The sequence below is a fragment of the Somniosus microcephalus genome, chromosome 5 (genome assembly GCF_052327205.1).
Source record: "Somniosus microcephalus isolate GS21.2 chromosome 5, FLI_Smic_1.0, whole genome shotgun sequence".
NCBI classification, from domain to species: domain Eukaryota; kingdom Metazoa; phylum Chordata; class Chondrichthyes; order Squaliformes; family Somniosidae; genus Somniosus; species Somniosus microcephalus.
In genome coordinates, this window is record NC_140991.1 from 78,094,861 (window position 1) to 78,116,205 (window position 21,345).

General features: G+C 44.8%; 1 protein-coding gene across 5 annotated transcripts in view; it reads right to left on the minus strand.

Annotated features, from left to right (window-relative positions):
- The window catches only part of LOC147117132 (signal transducing adapter molecule 1-like), a 113,696-nt gene that overhangs the window by 39,418 nt on the left and 52,933 nt on the right, over positions 1 to 21,345 (minus strand). For 4 of the 5 annotated variants that reach the window (XM_085987858.1, XM_085987860.1, XM_085987856.1 and 1 more), the window contains 6 exons: positions 19,147 to 19,242; positions 13,410 to 13,556; positions 13,146 to 13,236; positions 3,570 to 3,759; positions 3,235 to 3,329; positions 2,899 to 2,987 (listed from right to left, as the gene is read on the minus strand). In XM_085987858.1, the coding sequence (XP_085843984.1) occupies positions 2,899 to 2,987; positions 3,235 to 3,329; positions 3,570 to 3,759; positions 13,146 to 13,236; positions 13,410 to 13,556; positions 19,147 to 19,242 (708 nt within the window). The remainder of the gene's footprint in view (positions 1 to 2,898; positions 2,988 to 3,234; positions 3,330 to 3,569; positions 3,760 to 13,145; positions 13,237 to 13,409; positions 13,557 to 19,146; positions 19,243 to 21,345) is intronic. The other variant, XM_085987857.1, reaches the window with a different exon arrangement.

Consider the following 21,345-nt stretch of genomic DNA (forward strand, 5'->3'; position numbering starts at 1 on the left):
TGATGTCCTTACCATTGGTGCCCAGAACAGGGTCGGCATCTCCAGATGCAACAGGGCCAATCACCCGGGCACCCATGATGCGCTCCACGCGATGTTGCAGCTCGGTGAGCGGCTGGATCTGGGGTCCGCCTCCCCCGGTCGCATTCCGGCTCCTCTTATTATTGGCCAGCTTGGCCTGCAAGAGAAAGGACGGCCTCTAAGTACAGTGTGTAGCCCTGATCTTGTGTGCACTGCCTCCCATGGTTGAATAGCCTGGCCAGTGTGTTAAGTGCACAATGTGCAATTGATGTTCATGAGTGTCCCATAGCTGCTGCATGAGGGCTGGCCATTAGGGCTTTCAGGTCCCTTTGCCCATAATGTGAGGTGCACATGCAAGGATGAGGAGGACACTGGAAAGGGTACTCACCCTGACAATCCTGGCGAGGTCATTCAGCTTTTTGCGGCATTGGACACCGCTCCTGGGGACCTCGCTGTTGGATGACACCTTGGTGGCGACATGCCTCCAGGCTCTCCGGTAGACGCGGGCCGGCGGCTTCCTGCCATTGTCCGGAAACAAAATATGGCGTCTCTTCTCCACAGCACCAACCAGCACCCTCAGATCAAGCTCTGAGAAGCGCGGCGCTCGTTCACGGGCCTTCTCCATGGTTTCAGGCGCTATTTGGGTCCAGCAGCAGTGTTCAGGCCTAGCTGCAGGGCTCCACTATCCAGGGCGTGGCAGCAGACCAAGTCGACCCTTCCCCCTTAAGAGCTGGCCGGCGCCAGGGTGTCTGCTGTCAATCAAGAAATGGCCGCACCTGCGCTGCGCCCGGCCTCGGCGCTCTCGCTCAGCACCTCCGGCTTAGCACCTAAAGAGAGGCGTGCAGCGCCAGTTTTAGTGCTCGAGCAAACTCTTAGGGCGAAGCTAATGAATATCGGAGAAGTGGCCTCGAATTTGCGCCGGGCGCAAACTTTAGCGGCCGCCCGACTTTACCGCCCCAAAAGTGGCTATAATGAATTTCTAGGCCTAATTGTTTTAATAGGGACTAGGGCATTAAAGGTGGTGGCGAGGGTGTGGTTGAGCAGATTGGTAGCTGCAGAAATGTCGTGGTGAATGGAGGGCCAAAGGCTGGACAGTTGGGATTTCATAAGTGCAGTTGTAAGAGAGTTGGGAGAAAGTTCTGTGTCCCTCCCTGGAAAAACTAAGTAGTGTTGGGGGTATGTGGGTGGAGAGGGATACAAGGAAGTGGTCAAGAGATGGCTTATCTGCGATTGACACGATGGGAGTAGCGAGGCCACGAGAGATAGCAAGGTCGAGGGAGTGGCCGTGAATATGGGTTGGGGAGTTTACATGGAGGGAGAGATTAAGGGAGGATAGGAGGCTAGTAAACTCAGAGAGCATGATGAATTGAGATGAAGATTGAAAACACAGAGGATGAGAAGTCGTTCAGTGTAGATGCTGAGGGGGGAAAGCAGTGAAGGTATCTCAGTAATAACATTTTTATGGTACTTGGGTGGGCGGTAGAGAATGAGAATTTTAAATGAGATGAGAGGGGTGGAATAAGGTGAGATGCTCACAGGAGGAGAAAGTGCCGGAGATGTAGGGGGACAGACCAAGGTGTGATTAGGTGATGAGAGCCACACTGCCACCATGGCGGTCTGAGCGGGGTAAGTGGTGGAAGGTATAGCCAGGCGGGGAGGCTTCATTTAAGGGTAAGGTGTCATCACCCCTCAACCAAGTTTCCATCCGGGCCATGATTTCGATGCAATCATCCATGATAAGCCCATGGATGGCAAGGGCCTTGTTTGCAAGTGAACGGACATTCTGGAGGAATATATGCAGAGTCGGTGATGGCTGACCCACTGCCAGCGTCCACAGGGTCAGCACTGGGGGTGGGCGAGTTGGACGGGGAGGACATTGGCAAGATTAGCCCCCTGTGGGCGCGCTGGGCAGGAAGGTAGTCGAGAGAGTAGGATGGGACAGTTGGGGTTGCTGCATGTAAGGAGGCAGCGATGAGTGCCTCGATGGGCCCTTCGTAGGATGCCAAGAGTGGCACAGAGGGAAGCTGTAGGCTTAGCTAAGAGGGAGTCAAGCCTGGGCCGGCAGCAGGAGAGTAGGAAGGTCAAAGAGTAATGAAGGATTGGGAATCCGAGAGAGGAGAGGTGAAAGGAGGCAGGACGACAGAAGAGAGCAGTCAGGGAGGGAGAGAGAGAAAAGGAAAAGAGGGAGAAAAAGTGGAAAAATATTGAATGGCTCAGGTCCGGAGCGGCAGCCAAAGTGCGAAATCACAGCGCAAAATCTAAAGTTCAAGTTCCATGGGAGTAATAGTTACTCCAATCTTGGTTCAACACAGTAAGAAGTAAATCATGCAGATGCTGGAAATCCGAAATAACAACAGAAAATGCTGGAAAAACTCAGCAGGCCAGGCAACATCCGTGGAGAGAAATTGCTATCGAAGAAGTAAATCATGTTTTGACCTCTGCTGAAAGCATGACATTCATTTTTCTGAATAGTAGGCTAGCAATTTTAGAACCTTTGTTGATTTTCCCAATTGAACAATCTCTGACCTCTTCCAACCCTGCAACCCTCCAAGATATTTGCGTTCCTCCAATTCTGGCCTCTTGCGCATCCCTGATTTTAATCGCTCCACTATTGGCGGCCGCGCCCTCAGCTGCTCAGGCCCTAAGCTCTGGAATTCCCTCCCTAAACCTCTCTGCCTCGCTTTCCTCCTTTAAGATGCTCCTTAAAACCTACCTTTCATCTGCCATAATATCTCCTTATGTGGTTCAGTGTCAAGTTTTGTTTGATAACGATCCTGTGAAATGCCTTGGGACGTTTTACTATATTAAAGGCGCTATATAAATATAATTTGTTGTGTATTGCTATCATCTACAGCATTGTAAAGCATAGCACGTACTTACTTCATCAACATAAACTGGTTCAGGTTCTGGCTCCAGTGTCTCAATTTTCACCTCATCACTAAACTGTACAGTTTTCTTCTCAATTTTCACTGTGAAGAATAAACCTTACTTTAGTAACAGCCAAAACAGTAAAATCGTACAGCAACTGTTAGTTTTCCAATTGTGTTTAACAAATTGAAAGCCCACTTTCCAAGTTTAGCTCTTAAAAATTGAACTTGAACAAATTGTTTACATATGAAAGTTTGCAATGTTATTAGCCATGGCGAATTAAAATCTCACTGCTTTTCAAATACAAGTGCTACAACTGGATTTACTCAATACATGATCATTACTCACACAGCTCTGGTTCTGCCGTTAGGTCTGCGGTCACAAAATTTGACGGAAACAATCCAATCCCTTGATACGTTTCACCTTTCCACCAATTTGGATCACTATTGAAGGTAGACGAATGGAGGGTTACAGCAGTTCAGTATTAATGCAACTATCTCACATGATTACTCTATTGCATGTTATATTCCATCCAAAAAATGCAAATTGTTCTTTCAACATTTATTCTGTATTTGCTAAGCATCTATTTTTTTTCCTGCATTTTAATTTGTCACTGCAAGTTTTAAGATATATTCAAGACTGCATTTTCCTTCCCTATTTATTGTCGATTTATTTCAATGTACCTGTCATCTAGTACAGTAATGATCTCTCCAGCTTTAAAGGTGAGCTCATTATCTTCTGCAGCTTCAAAGTCATAGATGGCTCGCACCTTCCGTCCTTCAGGTTTGCTGGTTATAAGGCTTGAAGTGCTTGGATACAGACTAGAGACTGTGGTCTGCTGTTGCCTTTGTTCTTTCAATGACAATTCAATGGCTATAAAATATCAGATACTAAAATACACACCTTATTAAAATTATAAATATTGCATTCTCCATACTTGGTCTTTCAACATTAACAGAAAATGATCAGTTTTTTGCAAAAATGCCATTTGTAAGTAAACATTTCAGCTTATAAACACACCTTGTTTTTACGTTCAGCCTAGAAAGCTGACAATAATGAGACATATTGTATTACTGTTTTACGTGTTTGGAGGTGCATGATCTTGAAGGGCAAAGCAAGGATATCAAAGGCATATGATGATTTAGTATTCACAGCCTCAGAGGTAACAAAAAATATGAATTTTCATCTATAGAAGAGGAAAAGGAGGAGGAAAAGGAGAAAGAAAAGACTCGCATTTATATAGCAACGACCACTGGCCGTCCCAAAGTGTTTTACAGCCAATTAAGTACTTTTGAAGTGTCATCACTGTTGCAATGTAGGAAACGCGGCAGCCAATTTGCGCATAGCAAGCTCCCACAAACAGCAATGTGATAATGACCAGATAATCTGTTTTTGTCATGTTAACTGAGGGATAAATATTGGCCAGGACACCGGGGGTAACTCCTCGGCCTAGAAATTGGGTTTTGGCTTAGCCAGGGCTTTAGCGCCGGAAGTTAGTGCCGGCGCTAAGTCCCCCTGCGCGCGCCAAAAATTCAGTAGCGCCGCGCCCAAACGGCTGCCGGCGCTACTGAAGGGTCTTAGCGCCTGGAAAAGGGCGCTAACTGCCGTTTAGCGCCGCAATTCCGGTGCTGCGGCAGGCTGGGGAAGTGCAGGCCTCCTCCTTCCGTTAAGGAGGAGCTGCCTGCACCCGGCCGCGGCCCGCGCAAATCTGTTTAAAAATTAGCCCGGCACCTCGGACAAGTGCCGGGCTTGCATCTGTTCCGGGGGGGGGGGGGGGGGGGGGTAAGTCCGGGGAGGGAGCTGCGGGCAGGCGGCCGGCGGGAAAGCGGCCGGCCGCCGCGGGGCCTTTAATGCGCCGGCGCAAACACATGTTGGACTCTGTTGCCAGAGTCTTAGTTGCGGCTGCCACGGGCGAGGCGGCCGCAACTGAATTTCGGCGCTGGGGCCCGTCAGCATGGCAACCGGGACGCTGCGCACACCAATGACGTCATCGGTGCCGGCGCAGCGCTACCGGTGCAACGCCGCTTTAGGGCCCCAGGGAATTTTTCAACTGGCCATAACTCTGGCGCTAGTCCCTCTAGCGCCTCAAAAGCGGCGCTAAGGCTAGTGAATTTCTAGGCCCTCATCTCTTCGAAATAGTGCCATAGGATCTTTTACGTCTACCTGAGAGAGCAGACGGGGCCTTGGTTTATTGTCTCATCCGAAAGACGGCACCTCTGACAGTGGAGCACTCCCTCAGCACTGTGACGGCCTAAACTTTTGTGCTCAAGTCCCTTGGAGTAAGCATTCCATTGTACTAGTACATATGGTAAATAAAATTGAATTGAATTGAACTGAACCCATAACCTTCTGACTCAGAGGTGAGGATACTACCAACTGAACCACGGCTGGCACAAGCCAACAGATACTTCTTCAAGCTAACAGAGTGCACATTATGGTCTGGTATGCAAAAGGGCATTTCAGAAGGTACTGAGATGTAAAAGTTTACCTGCTAGCTGTGTTCATTGTTTAGTAATAGGCATTAATTGGATTGCTCTTTGAAGACAGTTGTGACAATACCCATCTCACAGTTAAAGTGGAACAGATCAGACTATCCAGGCAGATAGGAGGAGCGCGGCGGACGATAAAAGCGGCAGCAGCGAGCGAGGCCCGACCACAGCGGCGGACCTGGGAGTGGATTGAGGAGCGCGGCGGAGAATAAAAGCGGCGGCAGTGAGCGAGGCCCGACCACAGTGGCGGACCTGGGAGTGGATTGAGGAGCGCGGCGGAGGATAAAAGCGGCGGCAGTGAGCGAGGCCCGACCACAGTGGCGGACCTGGGAGTGGATTGAGGAGCGCGGCGGAGAATAAAAGCGGCGGCAGTGAGCGAGGCCCGACCACAGCGGCGGACCTGGGAGTGGATTGAGGAGCACGGCGGAGAATAAAAGCGGCGGCAGTGAGCGAGGCCCGACCACAGCGGCGGACCTGGGAGTGGATTGAGGAGCGTGGTGGAGGATAAAAGCGGCGGCAGTGAGCGAAGCCCGACCACAGCGGCGGACCTGGGAGTGGATTGAGGAGCGCGGCGGAGAATAAAAGCGGCGGCAGTGAGCGAGTCCCGACCACAGCGGCGGACCTGGGAGTGGATTGAGGAGCGCGGCGGAGGATAAAAGCGGCGGCAGTGAGCGAGGCCCGACCACAGCGGCGGACCTGGGAGTGGATTGAGGAGCGCGGCGGCAGTGAGCGAGGCCCGACCAATTCAGCAGCAGGAGAGGTAAAAAGTAATCAAAGTGTGACGTCACCAGAATGCAGGTAAGTGATTGGTTGGTGAGTATTTCTCTCTTTTTAAACTTTAACTCTGTGATTTATAGTTACTAAGGTCTCTCTGGTGTAGCGGGGACTGTTGGTAAACCATTTAACTGTAGTGTAATTAGTGGGATTGATTGAGTTAATTTAAATTCAATTAATTAAAGGGTAAGTCATGGCAGGACAGCCCGGCCACGTGGTATGATCCTCCTGCGATATGTGGGAACTCAGGGGCACTTCTTGTGTCCCTGACAACTACGTGTGCAGGAAGTGCATCCAGCTGCAGCTACTGACAGACCGCATTGCGGCACTGGAACTGCGATTGGATGCATACTGGAGCGTTCGCGATGCTAAGGACGTCATGAATAGCACGTTTACGGAGTTGGACACACTGCAGGTACAGGTTGAACAGGCAGAAAGGGAATGGGTGACCAACAGGCAGAGTACTAGGCGCAGGCAGGGATCCCCTGTGGACATCCCCCTCTCAAACAGATACACCACTTTGAGTGCTGTTGGGGGGGGGGGATGGCTTACCAGAAGAAAGCAGCAGCAGCCAACTTCCTGGCACCAGGGGTGGCTCTGCTGCACAGGACGGGAGGAAAAAGAGGGGTAGAGCTATAATAATAGGGGATTCTATTGTAAGGGGAATAGATAGGCGTTTCTGCGGCCGCAAACGAGACTCCAGGATGGTGTGCTGCCTCCCTAGTGCAAGGGTCAAGGATGTCTCAGAGCGGCTGCAGAACATCTTGGAAGTTGTCGTGGTGCATATAGGCACCAACGATATATGTAAAAAGTGGGATGAGGTCCTAAAAGGGGAATATAGGGAGTTAGGAGGTAAATTAAAAAACAGGACCTCAAAGGTAGTAATCTCAGGATTGCTACCAGTGTCACGTGCTAGTCAGACTTGAAATAGAAGGATATTTCAGATGAATACGTGGCTAGAGGAATGGTGCAACGGGGAGGGATTCAAGTTCCTGGGACATTGGAACCGGTTCTGGGAGAGGTGGGACCAGTTCAAACCGGACGGTTTGCACCTGGGCAGGGCTGGAACTGATGTCCTAGAGGGAGTGTTTGCTAGTGCTCTGGGGGAGGGTTTAAACTAAAATGGCAGGAGGTTGGGAACCTGAGCAGGGAGACAGAGGAAAGGGAAACAAGGATAAAAGCAAAAGATAGGAAGGAGAAAAACAAAAGTAGAAGTCAGAGAAATCAACGGTTTAAATCAAACGTGGCCACAGTAAATAATAATTCTAATAGGTCTAAGAGCGTTAAAAAAAACAAGCCTGAAGGCTTTGTGTCTTAATACGAGGAGCATTCGTAATAAGGTGGATGAATTGGCTGCGCAAATAGAGGTAAAGGAATATGATTTGGTTGGGATTACGGAAACGTGGCTCAAGGATGGCCAAGGCTGGGAACTCAACATCCAGGGGTATTCGATATTCAGGAAAGATAGGCAAAAAGGAAAGGGAGGTGGGGTAGCATTACTGGTTAAAGAAGGGATTAACACAATTGTAAGGAAGGATATTAGCTCTGATGTGGAATCTGTATGGGTAGAATTGAGAAATACTAAGGGGCAGAAAACGTTAGTGGGAGTGGTATATAGACCTCCAAACAGTAAGGCGGAGGTTGGGGATGGCATTAAAAGGGAAATTAAAGAAGCGTGCAATAAGGGCACAGCAGTCATCATGGGTGACTTTAATCTACATATAGATTGGGCTAACCAAATTAGTAACAATACTGTGGAGGAGGAATTCCTGGAGTGTTTACGGGATGGTTTCCTGGACCAATATGTCGAGGAACCAACCAGAGATCAGGCCATCTTAGACTGGGTATTATGTAACGAGAAAGGGTTAATTAGCAATCTTGTTGTACGAGGCCCCTTGGTTCGGAGCGATCATAATATGATCGAATTCTTCATTAAGATGGAGAATGAAGTAGTTGACTCAGAGACTAGGGTCCTAAATTTAAATAAAGGAAACTACGATGGTCTGAGGCGTGAGTTGGGTAGGATTGATTGGGGAATGTCACTCAAAGGGTTGATGGTGGATAGGCAATGGCAAACATTCAAAGACCAAATGGATGAACTACAGAATTTGTTCATCCCAGTTTGGCATAAAAATAAAACAAAAAAGGTGACTCAACCGTGGCTAACAAGGGAAATTAGGGATAGCATAAGATCCAAGGAGACGACATATAAATTGGCCAGAAAAAAGCAATAATCCTGAGGATTGGGAGCAGTTTAGGATTCAACAAAGGAGGACAAAGGGATTAATTAAGAAGGAGAAAATAGAATACGAGAGTAAGCTTGCAGGGAACATAAAAACTGACTGTAAAAGCTTTTATAGATATGTGAAGAGAAAAAGATTGGTGAAGTCAAGCGTAGGTCCCTTGCAGTCAGAATCAGGGGAATTTATAATGGGGAACAAAAAATGGCACACCAACTAAATACATACTTTGGTTCTGTCTTCACAAAGGAGGACACAAATACCCTCCCAGAGATGCCGGGGAACATAGGGTCTGATGAAAGGGAGGAACTGAAAGAAATCAGTATTTAAAGGGAAATGGTGTTTGGAAAATTGATGGGACTGAAGGCCGATAAATCCCCAGGGCCTGATAATCTACATCCTAGGGTACTTAAGGAAGTGGCCCTAGAAATAGTAGATGCATTACTGGTCATCTTCCAGAACTCGATAGACTCTGGAACAGTACCCATGGATTGAAGGGTAGCTAATGTTACCACACTATTCAAAAAAGGTGGTAGAGAAAAAGCGGGGAATTATAGACCGGTAAGCCGGACATCGGTAGTGGGGAAAATGCTAGAGTCCATTATAAAAGATGTAATAGCAGAGCACTTGGAAAACAGTGACAGGATCGGACAAAGTCAACATGGATTTACAAAAGGTAAATCGTGCTTGACTAATCTACTGGAATTTTTTGAGGATGTAACTGGTAAAATAGATAAGGGAGAACCAGTGGATGTGGTGTATTTGGACTTTCAGAAGGCTTTCGATAAGGTCCCGCATAAGAGATTAGCGTGCAAAATGAAGGCACATGGGATGGGGGCAAGGTATTGACTTGGATAGAGAACTGGTTGGCGGATAAAAAGCAAAGAGTTGGAATAAACGGGTCGTTTTCCAAGTGGCAGGCAGTGACTAGTGGGGTACCACAAGGATCGGTCCTAGGACCCCAGCTGTTCACAATATATATTAATGAAATGATCTGGACGAGGGAATTGGATGTAATATCTCCAAATTTGCAGACAACACAAAGCTGGGTGGGAGGGTATGCTGCGAGGAGGATGTCGTGAAACTCCAGTACGATTTGGACAGGTTGGGTGATTGGGCAGAAACATGGCAAATGGGCAGAAACATGGCAAATGGGCAGAAACATGGCAAATGCACTATAATGTGGATAAATGTGAGGTTATCCACTTTGGTGGCAAAAACAGGAAGGCAGATTATTATTTGAATGGCAATAGATTGGGAGAAGGGGAAGTGCAAAGAGACCTGGGTGTTCTTGTGCACCAGTCGCTGAAGGTAAGCATGCAGGTGCAGCAGGCGGTTAAGAAGGCAAATGGTATGTTGGCCTTCGTAGCAAGAGGGTTTGAGTACAGGAACAAGGATGTCTTGCTGCAGTTGTACAGGGCCTTGATGAGACCGCACCTTGAGTATTGTGTGCAGTTTTGGTCGCCTTATCTGAGGAAGGACGTTCTTGCCATGGAAGGAGTGCAGCGAAGATTCACCAGGCTGATACCTGGGATGGCAGGAATGACGTATGAGAAGAGATTGTGTCGATTGGGCTTATACTCACTGGCGTTTAGAAGATTGAGAGGGGATCTCATCGAAACCTATAAAATTCTGTCAGGCCTGGACAGACTAGATGCAGGAAGGATGTTTCCGATGGCAGGGGTGTCCAGAACCAGGGGTCATAATCTAAGGATAAGGGGTAAGCCATTTAGGACTGAGATGAGGAGGAATTTCTCCACCCAGAGAGTGGTGAACCTGTGGAATTCTCTGCCACAGAGGGTGGTGGAGGCCAGTTCATTAAATGTATTCAAGAAGGAGTTGGATATATTTCTCAAGGCTAAAGGGATCAAGGGATATGGGGAGAAGGCAGGGACAGGGTACTGAATTTGGATGATCAGCCATGATCTCACTGAATGGCGGAGCAGGCTCGAGGGGCCGAATGGCCTACTCCTGCTCCTATCTTCTATGTTTCTATGATAGTCAATCCATTCAATTTAAATACGAGCATCTTTTGAGTGGCTAACTTCCTAACGTAGTTATGACTCAAATTTTAAACATAAATTTCTCTAGGATCTCTTGAAAGAAATTTGGAACTATACCTTGGTTTGTATTAAATTAGCTCACCAGCTCATGTGGCATCAGGAACACAAGGCAAATCACAAACCCCATTATAGTGTCTAACCACATTGGCAAGGAACTTCTTTTATGTTGAGTCCTAGCTCTTTGGTCAACATTCCATGGGAAATAACGTTTGCAATTACTGTAAACGTACTTAGCACTGTTAATTTACCCATTCAATAAATCTGTCTGGTGGTTTGTAGCCTAAGCCATGGGAGTATTTATTCTTCCGCCTACCAAAGTCAAGGAGGTCACGTGGTGACATATTCCAGGAGTTCTCTATACAACTCTTGGGTCTCACTAAATATATCTAGACATTGGCAGGTGAAGGCAAACACCACAACATAAGGAGCAGGGGTTTTCCTTAGAGCAGTGGTTAATGATGCTGAACCCAAGTACCTAGTATAAATACCCCAAAACTAACAGCCTTACAGGTCCAGCATAAACAGATATCAGTTAGCAAACATTTAACAAGCTTACAAAAAATTAGGTCCGAATCCTTTTGTCAGTACTGTTGACTTTTGTAGCAAAGTTTGTTGGAGCAGGCAGTTTTAAAACAAACTCTAAAAGTTTTGGAACTATAAGCAAACCAGAATTTTAACATTTGACATGTTCACAATGAACCTTCACCCTCCTCCTCCTCATGTTCACCCATGGTTGCCCCATTTCCAACCTCCCCATTCTCTCAAGAGGTCCTTGCAAGTCATCGCAACAAAATTCTACAACACATCTTTCCAAATCCCTTTAATCTTGTTTCTGTCCCATCCACAGCAGTAAAACTGCCTTGGTCAAAAGTTGTTAACAACACTGTGCTTCACTACAACCATGGTGCATTATTCCATCTCGTCTCTCAATTTCTCTGTGGTATTTAATATGGTTGAGCATTCCATCCTCCTCAATCATCTCTCCTTGGTGGTCCAACTCCGTAGCATTACCCTTTCATTGTTAGCTTCTTGCCTGTCCTTGCATAACCAGCACATTTCCTGCAATGGCTTGTACCCTCATCCCCGCACTTCTTGCACGCCTCTTGGTCCCTCTCGTATTCCTCATTTACAAGCTGCCTTTCAGTATTATCCGTAAGTGTACACCTCTTCACCACCCCAGATTACATGCTGTCCCGAATGAATGGAGGAACTAGAACTTCCAGTTAAACATTGGCAAGACCTTAATCATACCGTTTGGTTCTCTCCACACCTCAGTCCCTATTCCATCGCTGGCTGCTTGCTCAAACTGAACCAGACAATATATAACCTCGGTATCCTACGTCCTCCAGTCTGTTCCTCCCTTACTCCCACCATTGCTGAAGCCCTTTTCACAGATTTATCACTTCCAGCATCCTCAAACCTTCACCCTACATAAAGTCAAATTCACCCAGTACCGTTTCTTTTCCAGTAAGAACATGAAGAATTTACATAATCCAATCCCTCGGTCGATTATGAGGAGCGATTACATAAAATGGGATGTTTTTTCTTGGAAAGGTTGAGATGGCATGATTGTTTTTAGGATTCTAAATGGATTAGATAACAAGCAGTTTCTTTTTGTCCAAAACAGTAGAACCAGAGGACACGGCTTGCACCTGAAAGGGGGTTAATTCTAAACTAATCTGTGGAAACATTATTTCAGTGAGCAAGTGATAAATCTATGGAACAGGCACCCGAGGGAGACAATGGAAGCAGAAAGTGTTGATTCATTCACATGCAAATTAGATGGATTTCTTTCAGAAAATAACATTTTGCAATACAATATATGAGTAATTTAGGACATGACATATGCGAAGTGTATTATGCTTGGGAGGAATAGGTGACTTTGGACCAAGAGTCCCAAAGCTTTCCACCACTGGCAGGTTTTCCTCACCTCCTGTCTAGGTCTGCTGTATACCATGATAGAGACTGATTGCCATGATTTGTCAACTCCATAATTATTGTATCATGCAACTACCAAGATGGTAGCTGGTGAACTACAAGGTGAAAAGAACATGGTGTTTATCCGCCTAGCAATTCCTATGTAACTCCAATGGCAGTATCTTTTCCCATGCTGAGTCCTGCTTACCTATCACCAGAGTCTTCGCTGACATCCACTGGCTCCTCACCTTCAGCACTTTGACTTCAAAATCCTCGTCAACAAACCCTTCCATGGCCATACTCTTAAATTCCTCCAGCTCCATGCCCCAGTTGCACCTTCTGCTCTTCCAAGCCCAAACTACCATGCATTGTCCCTCGCTCCAACATTCACAGCATAAACTTCAGCCATCACAGCTCCAAATTTTGGGATTCTCTTCATATATTCCTCCATCTTGCTACATCCTCCCCACTTCAAAAGCATCCTCAAAGTTTGTCTCTTTGGTCATGCCTCAGGCACGTTCCTGTAATGTTCTACTCCCAGTTACTGCTTGGCATCAGTTTCCACCATCCTCTCGGTGGGGCATTTGAGTGTTTCACTATGTTGAAGACACTAAAGCATTTTAAGTTGTTTTTGTTTTACTATTAGCAGCCTAGGTATAAAATTGTACCACACTGCCAATTTCTACCAATGTACCCCAGACTGTGTTTTTTAAATGCTTTCCATTGCTACATTTGGATCCAAGTTGATGCTGCACATGGATATAGAATAAGCTCACCTTTCGCTAAGTCCTCCTCTTCTTTTTTGATTGCTGTTACATTTGGGTCCTTAGCCACCAAAGCAGGGCTCGCCTTTGCCTGTTCTGCAGCCTATCTCAACAAGGTAGTTAGAAATAAACAGTACTGTTAACAAACAGCTGATTTAAACCAAGGACTCAAACTCTTTGCATCTTCAAAAATTTCACATGAGTGACCGACAAGGAGTGGCTTGAACAACACAGTAGATAATTCATGCAGAAAATACAAATATGAAAAAGTACTACCTGAGAACCTGCAGCAGGGAATGTAACTCCTTGTTCCTTCAGGTTTTTTATCATAGCAGATATAAGACTAAGTTGGGGGTCATTCTTAAATTCCTCTGCCCATTCTACCATGAGGGCTTTGAGCTTTTCACAGACTTTTGGGTGACCCTGAAATGAAAACCAAGATTATAGCACACCCTAAGAAACCATACTGAGTTGATTTTAGCTAATTTATTCTGTGCCCAGAAGTTGCAATCCAACACATTGCAGGATACCAACAACTATCAGAGATATGGTCTTCTTCACTCTTTGAATGTAGCTCAACCTCCACATAAGAATAACAGGTAGTTAACAGGCATTTTTTTATCTAATCCCTATTTTTAGCCCTGAAGTGTGGGCTTCCCGACGGCTCCGAACCACGCCAAGTTAGCGAGGCGGACCGTCGGTCTGAAGGGGTTGGAGGGGTCGAGATGTCCGTTGTGCAGGTGAGTGATGGGTGCATGTGTGCAGAGGTAAGTAAGTGTAAAGTGTTTTAATAAGTTTTACTTACCTTTACTTTCTCCTGCAGGCTTCCTTCCTTCAGATCTCAGGAGTCCCTCAGTTCACCGGCACAGAAAGCAGAATGGCCGCTGAACTGTCAAAAGGTGCAGCATTCTGCTTTCTGGTCTGGAGAGCTCTCTAACGGAGTCTGAGTAGAAGGACTCAAGTTAGAAGACAGATTGTCAGTGTTTGACAGCTTCACAGAGCTGTCAAATGCTGATTTTTCATTTGTCAAAAGCTCTCGACAGATGAAATGTCAATCACTGATGTCACCAGTAACCAGGTGTCCCTTAATTGGCCTGCTGAGCCCACTGGGCGGGCTCAACAAGGTCAATCAAGGGAAAATAGCGTGGGTTGGCCATAAGTCGATGGAGGCGGGACTACAACCCAAAAAGTGGGAGTCCCGCCTCCATCACGTTCCCATTGATAAATTCGAGCCCATAGTCTTTCATCAATATAAAATTTTCCTTAAGACAGGGCAGTGATGGGCCAAATGGCCTCCTTCTGTACTGCAATCCAAGTAACACTCCAGTTTAAAATCATTGCAAAGCCTTCTGATGCAGCCAGAACTTACCTTTATAAATGCACTCCTGTACTGCTGAGCATAACAGGTGTTGAATGCAACACCAGATAGTTACTGGCTCACTGAGTTGATAAGCACAATTTATAATTATTGACAATTTCTAACCTGTGCAAAAATATCCACCGTCAACACATACACTGCTCACTGGCACCGGAGCTTGTTTAAACAGGCAGGTCCGGGTTGCCTTTGGAAGTTTTGTAATGATTTTAAAATCAAGCACGATGCATAGAAGCACTTGAACTGCTTTAATCTGCTTTCCTCATTGTTATCTCAAATTCAGCTGTCAGTTTTCTAACTCATCAATTTCCAAGGAATATATCGGGCAGCTGCTTACAATGAAAAAATGATCTAAATACAAACCAGTCCACTATAAAAAAGAGGCTTGCACTGTATCTTAATTCAGTCAACAAGGTCAGCGGATTGGATTGCTAGCTGGCTTCAAGACAGAAAACAGAGTAGGAGTAAAGGCTAGCTATTCACAGTGGCAGAAGGTGGGTAGTGGTGTTCACAGAAATCACAGAAACCCCACAGTGCAGATAGAGGCCATTTCGGCCCATCGAGCCTGCACCGACACATATCCCACCCGATCCCCGTAACCCCTACACCAACACATATCCCACCCTATCCCCGTAACCCCACATATTTAATCCCCCTAACACTAAGGGTCAATTTATCATAGCCAATCAACCTAACCCGCACATCTTTGGACTGTGGGAGGAAACCGGAGCACCCGGAGGAAACCCACGCAAACACGGGGAGAATGTGCAAACTCCACACAGACAGTCGCCCGAGGCCGGATTCGAACCCGGGTCCCTGGTGCTGTGAGGCAACAGTGCTAACCACTATGCCACCGTGTCTGCCCACTGTTCCACAAGGATCAGTGCTGGGACCACTGTTGCTCACAATTTACATTAGCGATTTAGACTTAGGAATCAAAAACACAATTTCTAAATTTGCGGATGATACCAAATTGGTGGGGGCGGGGGGGGGGGGAGAAATAGTCAATACTGAGGAGAACTGCAACAAATTACAGGAGGACATTAATAAACTTGCAGAATGGGCAAATAATTGGCAAATGAAGTTCAACACAGATAAATATGAGGTATTACATGTTGGTAGGAAGAATAGGGAGGTCACTTATCACTTGGAGGGTGCGAGTCTAGGTGGGGTAGAGAAACAAAGGGATCTCGGAATACAAATACACAAAATCACTAAAAGTTGCGCCACAGGTTAGGAAGGCCATAAAAAAAGCAACCAAGCACAAGGGTTTATTTCTAGAGGATAGAATTGAAAAGTAGGGAAGTTATGCTAAACCTGTATCGAACCTTGGTTAGACCACACTTGGAGTACTGCGTGCAGTTCTGGTCGCCATATTATAAAAAGGATATAAAGGCACTGGAAAGGATGCAGAGAAGATTTACAAGGATGATACCAGAAATGCAAGGGTATACGTATCAGGAAAGAATGAACAGGCTGGGTCTCTTTTCTCTTGAAAAAAGGCTGAGGGGTAACCTAATAGAGGTCTTGAAAATTACGAAAGGTTTCGATAGAGTGGATACAGAGAGAATGTTTCCACTTGTGGGGAAGAGCATAACTAGAGGCCATCAATATAAGATGGTCATCAAGAAATCCAATAGGGAATTCAGAAGAAACTTCTTTACCCAAAGAGTGGTGAGAATGTGGAACTCGCTACCACAGAGAGAGTGGTTGAAGCGAATAGTTTAGATGCATTTACGGGGAGGCTGGACAAGCATATGAGGGAGAAGGGAATAGAGGGTTTTGCTGAAAGATTCAGATGAGGAAAGACAGGAGGAGGCTCAAGTAGAGCATAAATGCCGGCATGGACTGGTTGGGCCAAATGGCCTGTTTCTGTCCCATATATATCCTATATAATCCTTCCAGCCTGCCATAGTTTTACATAGACAAGAAAGGATGTTAACTATAATTTGCTAACTGATATTTAAAGAGGGGGCCCGAAAACAAGTTTTGCCTTGAAGTTCACAATTCTTTTTAATTTTCTTTAAATAATGCGACATTATCCTAAACTTACAATGAAACATAATCAAGAACACATAAAAACTGTACGAGTGATAGATATTGAAATTCTGAATTCGTCGTCTTGGTGTTTTTAAGTGTTATTGCACCTCATTTCAGCCATGGTTATGGTGTGGTCAGAGCCCTTATTTTGGCACCTCTATAAAGGAGTTTAACATTTGAGGATTCTGACTGCATGGAATATGCAATTAATTCCAGCGATTTTCTAATTTTCATGTATGGTCTATGATTAAAGCAGTGTTTGGAGGATCACTTTAATCACGATCATTGTTTGAAGAATGACTCACTGTTTCACTTGTTTGGTAGAATAAGTAAAGCAATTCCTCAATCCACTTAAATCATAAATGATAGATTAGCAAAATCACTTGCCCACTATGATAGCAGAGTTTAAAATGAAGAATTTGGACAAAATTAGCAGAAAATACAGGAATAGTGAAAGACAAGTGCATTTGAAAAAAAAAATCTAGCTCTAAACCAACATTCCCTCTAATTTTTACTTTAGGTGCACGGCCCCTTTAAATTTGCTGCGTGGCATCTTATCCAACATTACAGCTAGTAAGCAGCCTGCGCGAGACCTCCCAATGGTTGTGCGGCCACTTAGGGGGAATGTTGCTCTAAACCACTTCCAACCTTTGCAAAAATATTTACTGTTAACACATACTCCACTCATTGGCACAGGACCATGTTTTAAAGAGGCAAGTCCTGCTTGCATTGGGAGGCTCTACAATTATTTTTAAAAACACACACATTGCAAGGTTGTCCCTGCCTCTTATGGGAAATACAAGATTAACAGAAGCAGATAATCTCAAAAAAAAAAAAAAAAAGTGAATAATGATCAGGGAAAAGCGACAGACCATATAATTAAAAGGCAGAGTTTTATTTTGTCTAATGCAAATATTGTTCCACCAAGAGGGATTTTGTGTTTTCTGAACTAGGATGCTTCCAATAATGATGGAAATTTTGACACCATTATGGATCCTACTGTAGATTAGTCACCAAGTGCATTAAAAAAAATCCACAACACAGCAACAAATGGGCTTTACCAAGGAGATGGGACTAGCTCAGTGGTTCTAACTTCTGTGTGAGGAGGATACCCTGCCCTGCAAATATTGACACAAATCCAGAGACAATGTCATTAGTCCAGGAAATATTTTAATAGTATATAGAACAAGAGAAAAAATGTGCTAGTAAATCAACAAACATTGATGAAATATATAGAAAATAAAATTGTTCAGACACTGTGCTCAGTATGCTCAGCTCCAGATAACAGAAGTCAGATGACTTCACAAACCTCCTGGGATTCCCTCGTGGACCAGACCCCCAGTTTGAAAACGTATGTTCTAAATGGATAAGCAATTCCTAGAAAGTAAACTGCAGATGGGTCAATTAGTCACTCAGAACGCACTGCTATGAGTTCACATAACCCTAACTTGCTGTTAGGGCTGAACATAGCAAAGATACTTCTGACCATGCTCTCGTGCTCATTTCTCATACATGTGCCACCACAAGAGCCACAAGCAACAAGGCTTTATCTCATCCTTTTGGGTAGGGAAAAACAGTTAAAAAATAAGACAAGTTACCAAGTGAAGCCATATCACCATTGTTCGACTTCTTGGAGCTGGCTCAGAGAAACACTGATCACAGCCTGGAAATGGGGTGCATGCCCCTCCAAGGTCTGAAGAACGGTGTGCATAATATGGAAGGCGGGGTGGGGTGGAGAGAAGAGAAACAAACATTTAAAAAATCTAACCCTAGCCCTAAAACTAAAATCTTTGGAACATTTTAGTAATTAGATCAAATCTTAAATAGTGAATCTATTAATTAGCATTGTCAATATTGAGCTCAGACAAATTACTTCATGCCATCTCCTTGACTATATAGAGAATCTCTGGAAATTCCTTCTGCTCGAAAGCTTTCTTTCAATAGAGATAAAATTAATCTTTACGATAATGCCCAGAAGCCACTTGCATCAGTGTACAAGGTGCATTCTAGATTCAAAGGACACCATACAAGGAAAAGTGCAAACTATGCAGATATTATGGTACAAGCAAACAGTTACATATTAGTTCTTCCTTACTCACAAGTCTTCCACTTTGGACTATTGATTTATCAACTCCAAGACAACAACCATAACTGTGAGAAGTCACACCACACCAGGTTATAGTCCAACAGCTTTATTTGAAATCACAAGCTTTCGGAGCGCTGCGAAAGCTTGTGATTTCAAATAAAGCTGTTGGACTATAACCTGGTGTTGTGTGACTTCTCAGTTGTCCACTCCAGTCCAACACCGGCATCTCCACATCATAACAACCATAACATAAGTGAACAACAGAGTTCTTGATTACACGAAAGCAATCTTTAATAATATTAAAATAAGGATCATGAAAGGGATGCCAAATGCAGGAACAGCCTAACCAAAGAGTAGTAAAAATGAATTCCTGGAGAAGGTGCACTATATTCCATTATTTTACTATGGGATAACTGAAGTGCAACTTGTTATAAGTTACAGCAAAATTAATTTGGCATGGTTAACAAAAAAAATCAATTTAATATTACATCAAAAAGTATTTAAATATTTACCTTATTTAAGACATTGCTTACTTCACTTGCAAAGTCTCTTGAGCAAACTTCAAGGTGAAAAATTTTGCCACAGTTTGATACACATGCTCCTAGCAGCTTTAAAGAAAGAATTCATTCATGAACAAACATCATAACATTGACAAAGTTAAACAGTGCACTAGGCTACAGCACCACCCTCAGGACTAATTCCATAGTTAGCATGGTTCTAACAAATTTTTTACAATTGTATCAGAATTACAATCCATCCATTCTCGTAACAACGTTGACCTATAATAGCCAAGCACTTTGCCTATTCTAAATCAGAGACTAGGGTCCTGAATTTAAACAAAGGAAACTACGATGGTCTGAGGCGCGAGTTGGGTAGGATTGATTGGGGAATGTCACTCAAAGGGTTGACGGTGGATAGGCAATGGCAAACATTCAAAGACCGCATGGATGAACTATACAATTTGTTCATCCTAGTTTGGCATAACAATAAAACAAAAAAGGTGACTCAACCATGGCTAACAAGGGAAATTAGGGATAGCATAAGATCCAAGGAGAGGACATATAAATTGGCCAGAAAAAGCAGTAAACCTGAGGATTGGGAGCAGTTTAGGATTCAAAGGAGGACAAAGGGATTAATTAAGAAGGGGGAAATAGAATATGAGAGTAAGCTTGGAGGGAACATAAAGACTGACTGTAAAAGCTTTTATAGATATGTGAAGAGAAAAAGATTGGTGAAGTCAAGCATAGGTCCCTTGCAGTCAGAATCACAGGAATTTATAATGGGGAACAAAGAAATGCCAGACCAATTAAATACATATTTTGGTTCTGTCTTCACAAAGGAGGACACAAATAACCTCCCAGAGATGTCAGGGGACATAGGGTCTGATGAAAGGGAAGAACTGAAAGAAATCAGTATTTGTAGGGAAATGGTGTTCAGGAAATTGATGGGATTGAAGGCTGATAAATCCCCAGGGCCTGATAATCTACATCCTAGGGTACCTAAGGAAGTGGCCCTAGAAATAGTAGATGCATTGCTCATCATCTTCCAACATTCGATGGAATCTGGAACAATACCCATGGATTGGAGGGTAGCTAATGTTACCCCACTATTCAAAAAAGGTGGTAAAGAGAAAACGGGGAATTACAGGCCTGACATCGGTAGTGGGGAAAATGCTAGAGTCCATCATAAAAGATGTAATAGCAGAGCACTTGGAAAACAGTGACAGGTTCGGACAAAGTCAACATGGATTTACAAAGGGTAAATCGTGCTAGACTAATCTACTGGAATTTTTTGAGGATGTAACTGGTAAAATAGATAAGGGAGAACCAGTGGATGTGGTGTATTTGGACTTTCAGAAGGCTTTCGATAAGGTCCCGCATAAGAGATTAGCGTGTTAAGTTAAGGCACATGGGATTGGGAGCAAGGTACTGACTTGGATAGAGAACTGGTTGGCAGACAGAAAGCAAAGAGTTGGAATAAACGGGTCTGTTTCTGAGTGGCAGGCAGTGACTAGTGGGGTACCGCAGGGATCGGTCCTTGGACCCTAACTATTCACAATATATATTAATGATCTAGACAAGGGAACTAGATGTAATATCTCCAAATTTGCAGACGACACAAAGCTGGGTGGGCGTGTGTGCTGTGAGGAGGATGCCGAGAAACTCCAGGATGATTTGGACAGGTTGGGTGATTGGGCAGAAGCATGGCAGATGCAATATAACGTGGATAAATGTGAGGTTATCCACTTTGGTAGCAAAAACAGGAAGGCAGATTATTATCTGAATGGCAATAGATTAGGAGAAGGGGAAGTGCAACGAGACCTGGGTGTCCTTGTGCACCAGTCGCTGAAGGTAAGCATGCAGGTGCGGCAGGCGATTAAGAAGGCAAATGGTATGTTGGCCTTCGTAGCGAGAGGGTTTGAGTACAGGAACAAGGATATCTTGCTGCAGTTGTACAGGGCCTTGGTGAGACCACATCTTGAGTATTGTGTGCAGTTTTGGTCGCCTTATCTGAGGAAGGATGTTCTTGCCATGGAAGGAGTTCACAGAATCACAGAAACCCCACAGTGCAGATAGAGGCCATTTCGGCCCATCGAGCCTGCACCGACACATATCCCACCCGATCCCCGTAATCCCTACACCAACACATATCCCACCCTATCCCCGTAACCCCACGTATTTAATCCCCCTAACACTAAGGGTCAATTTATC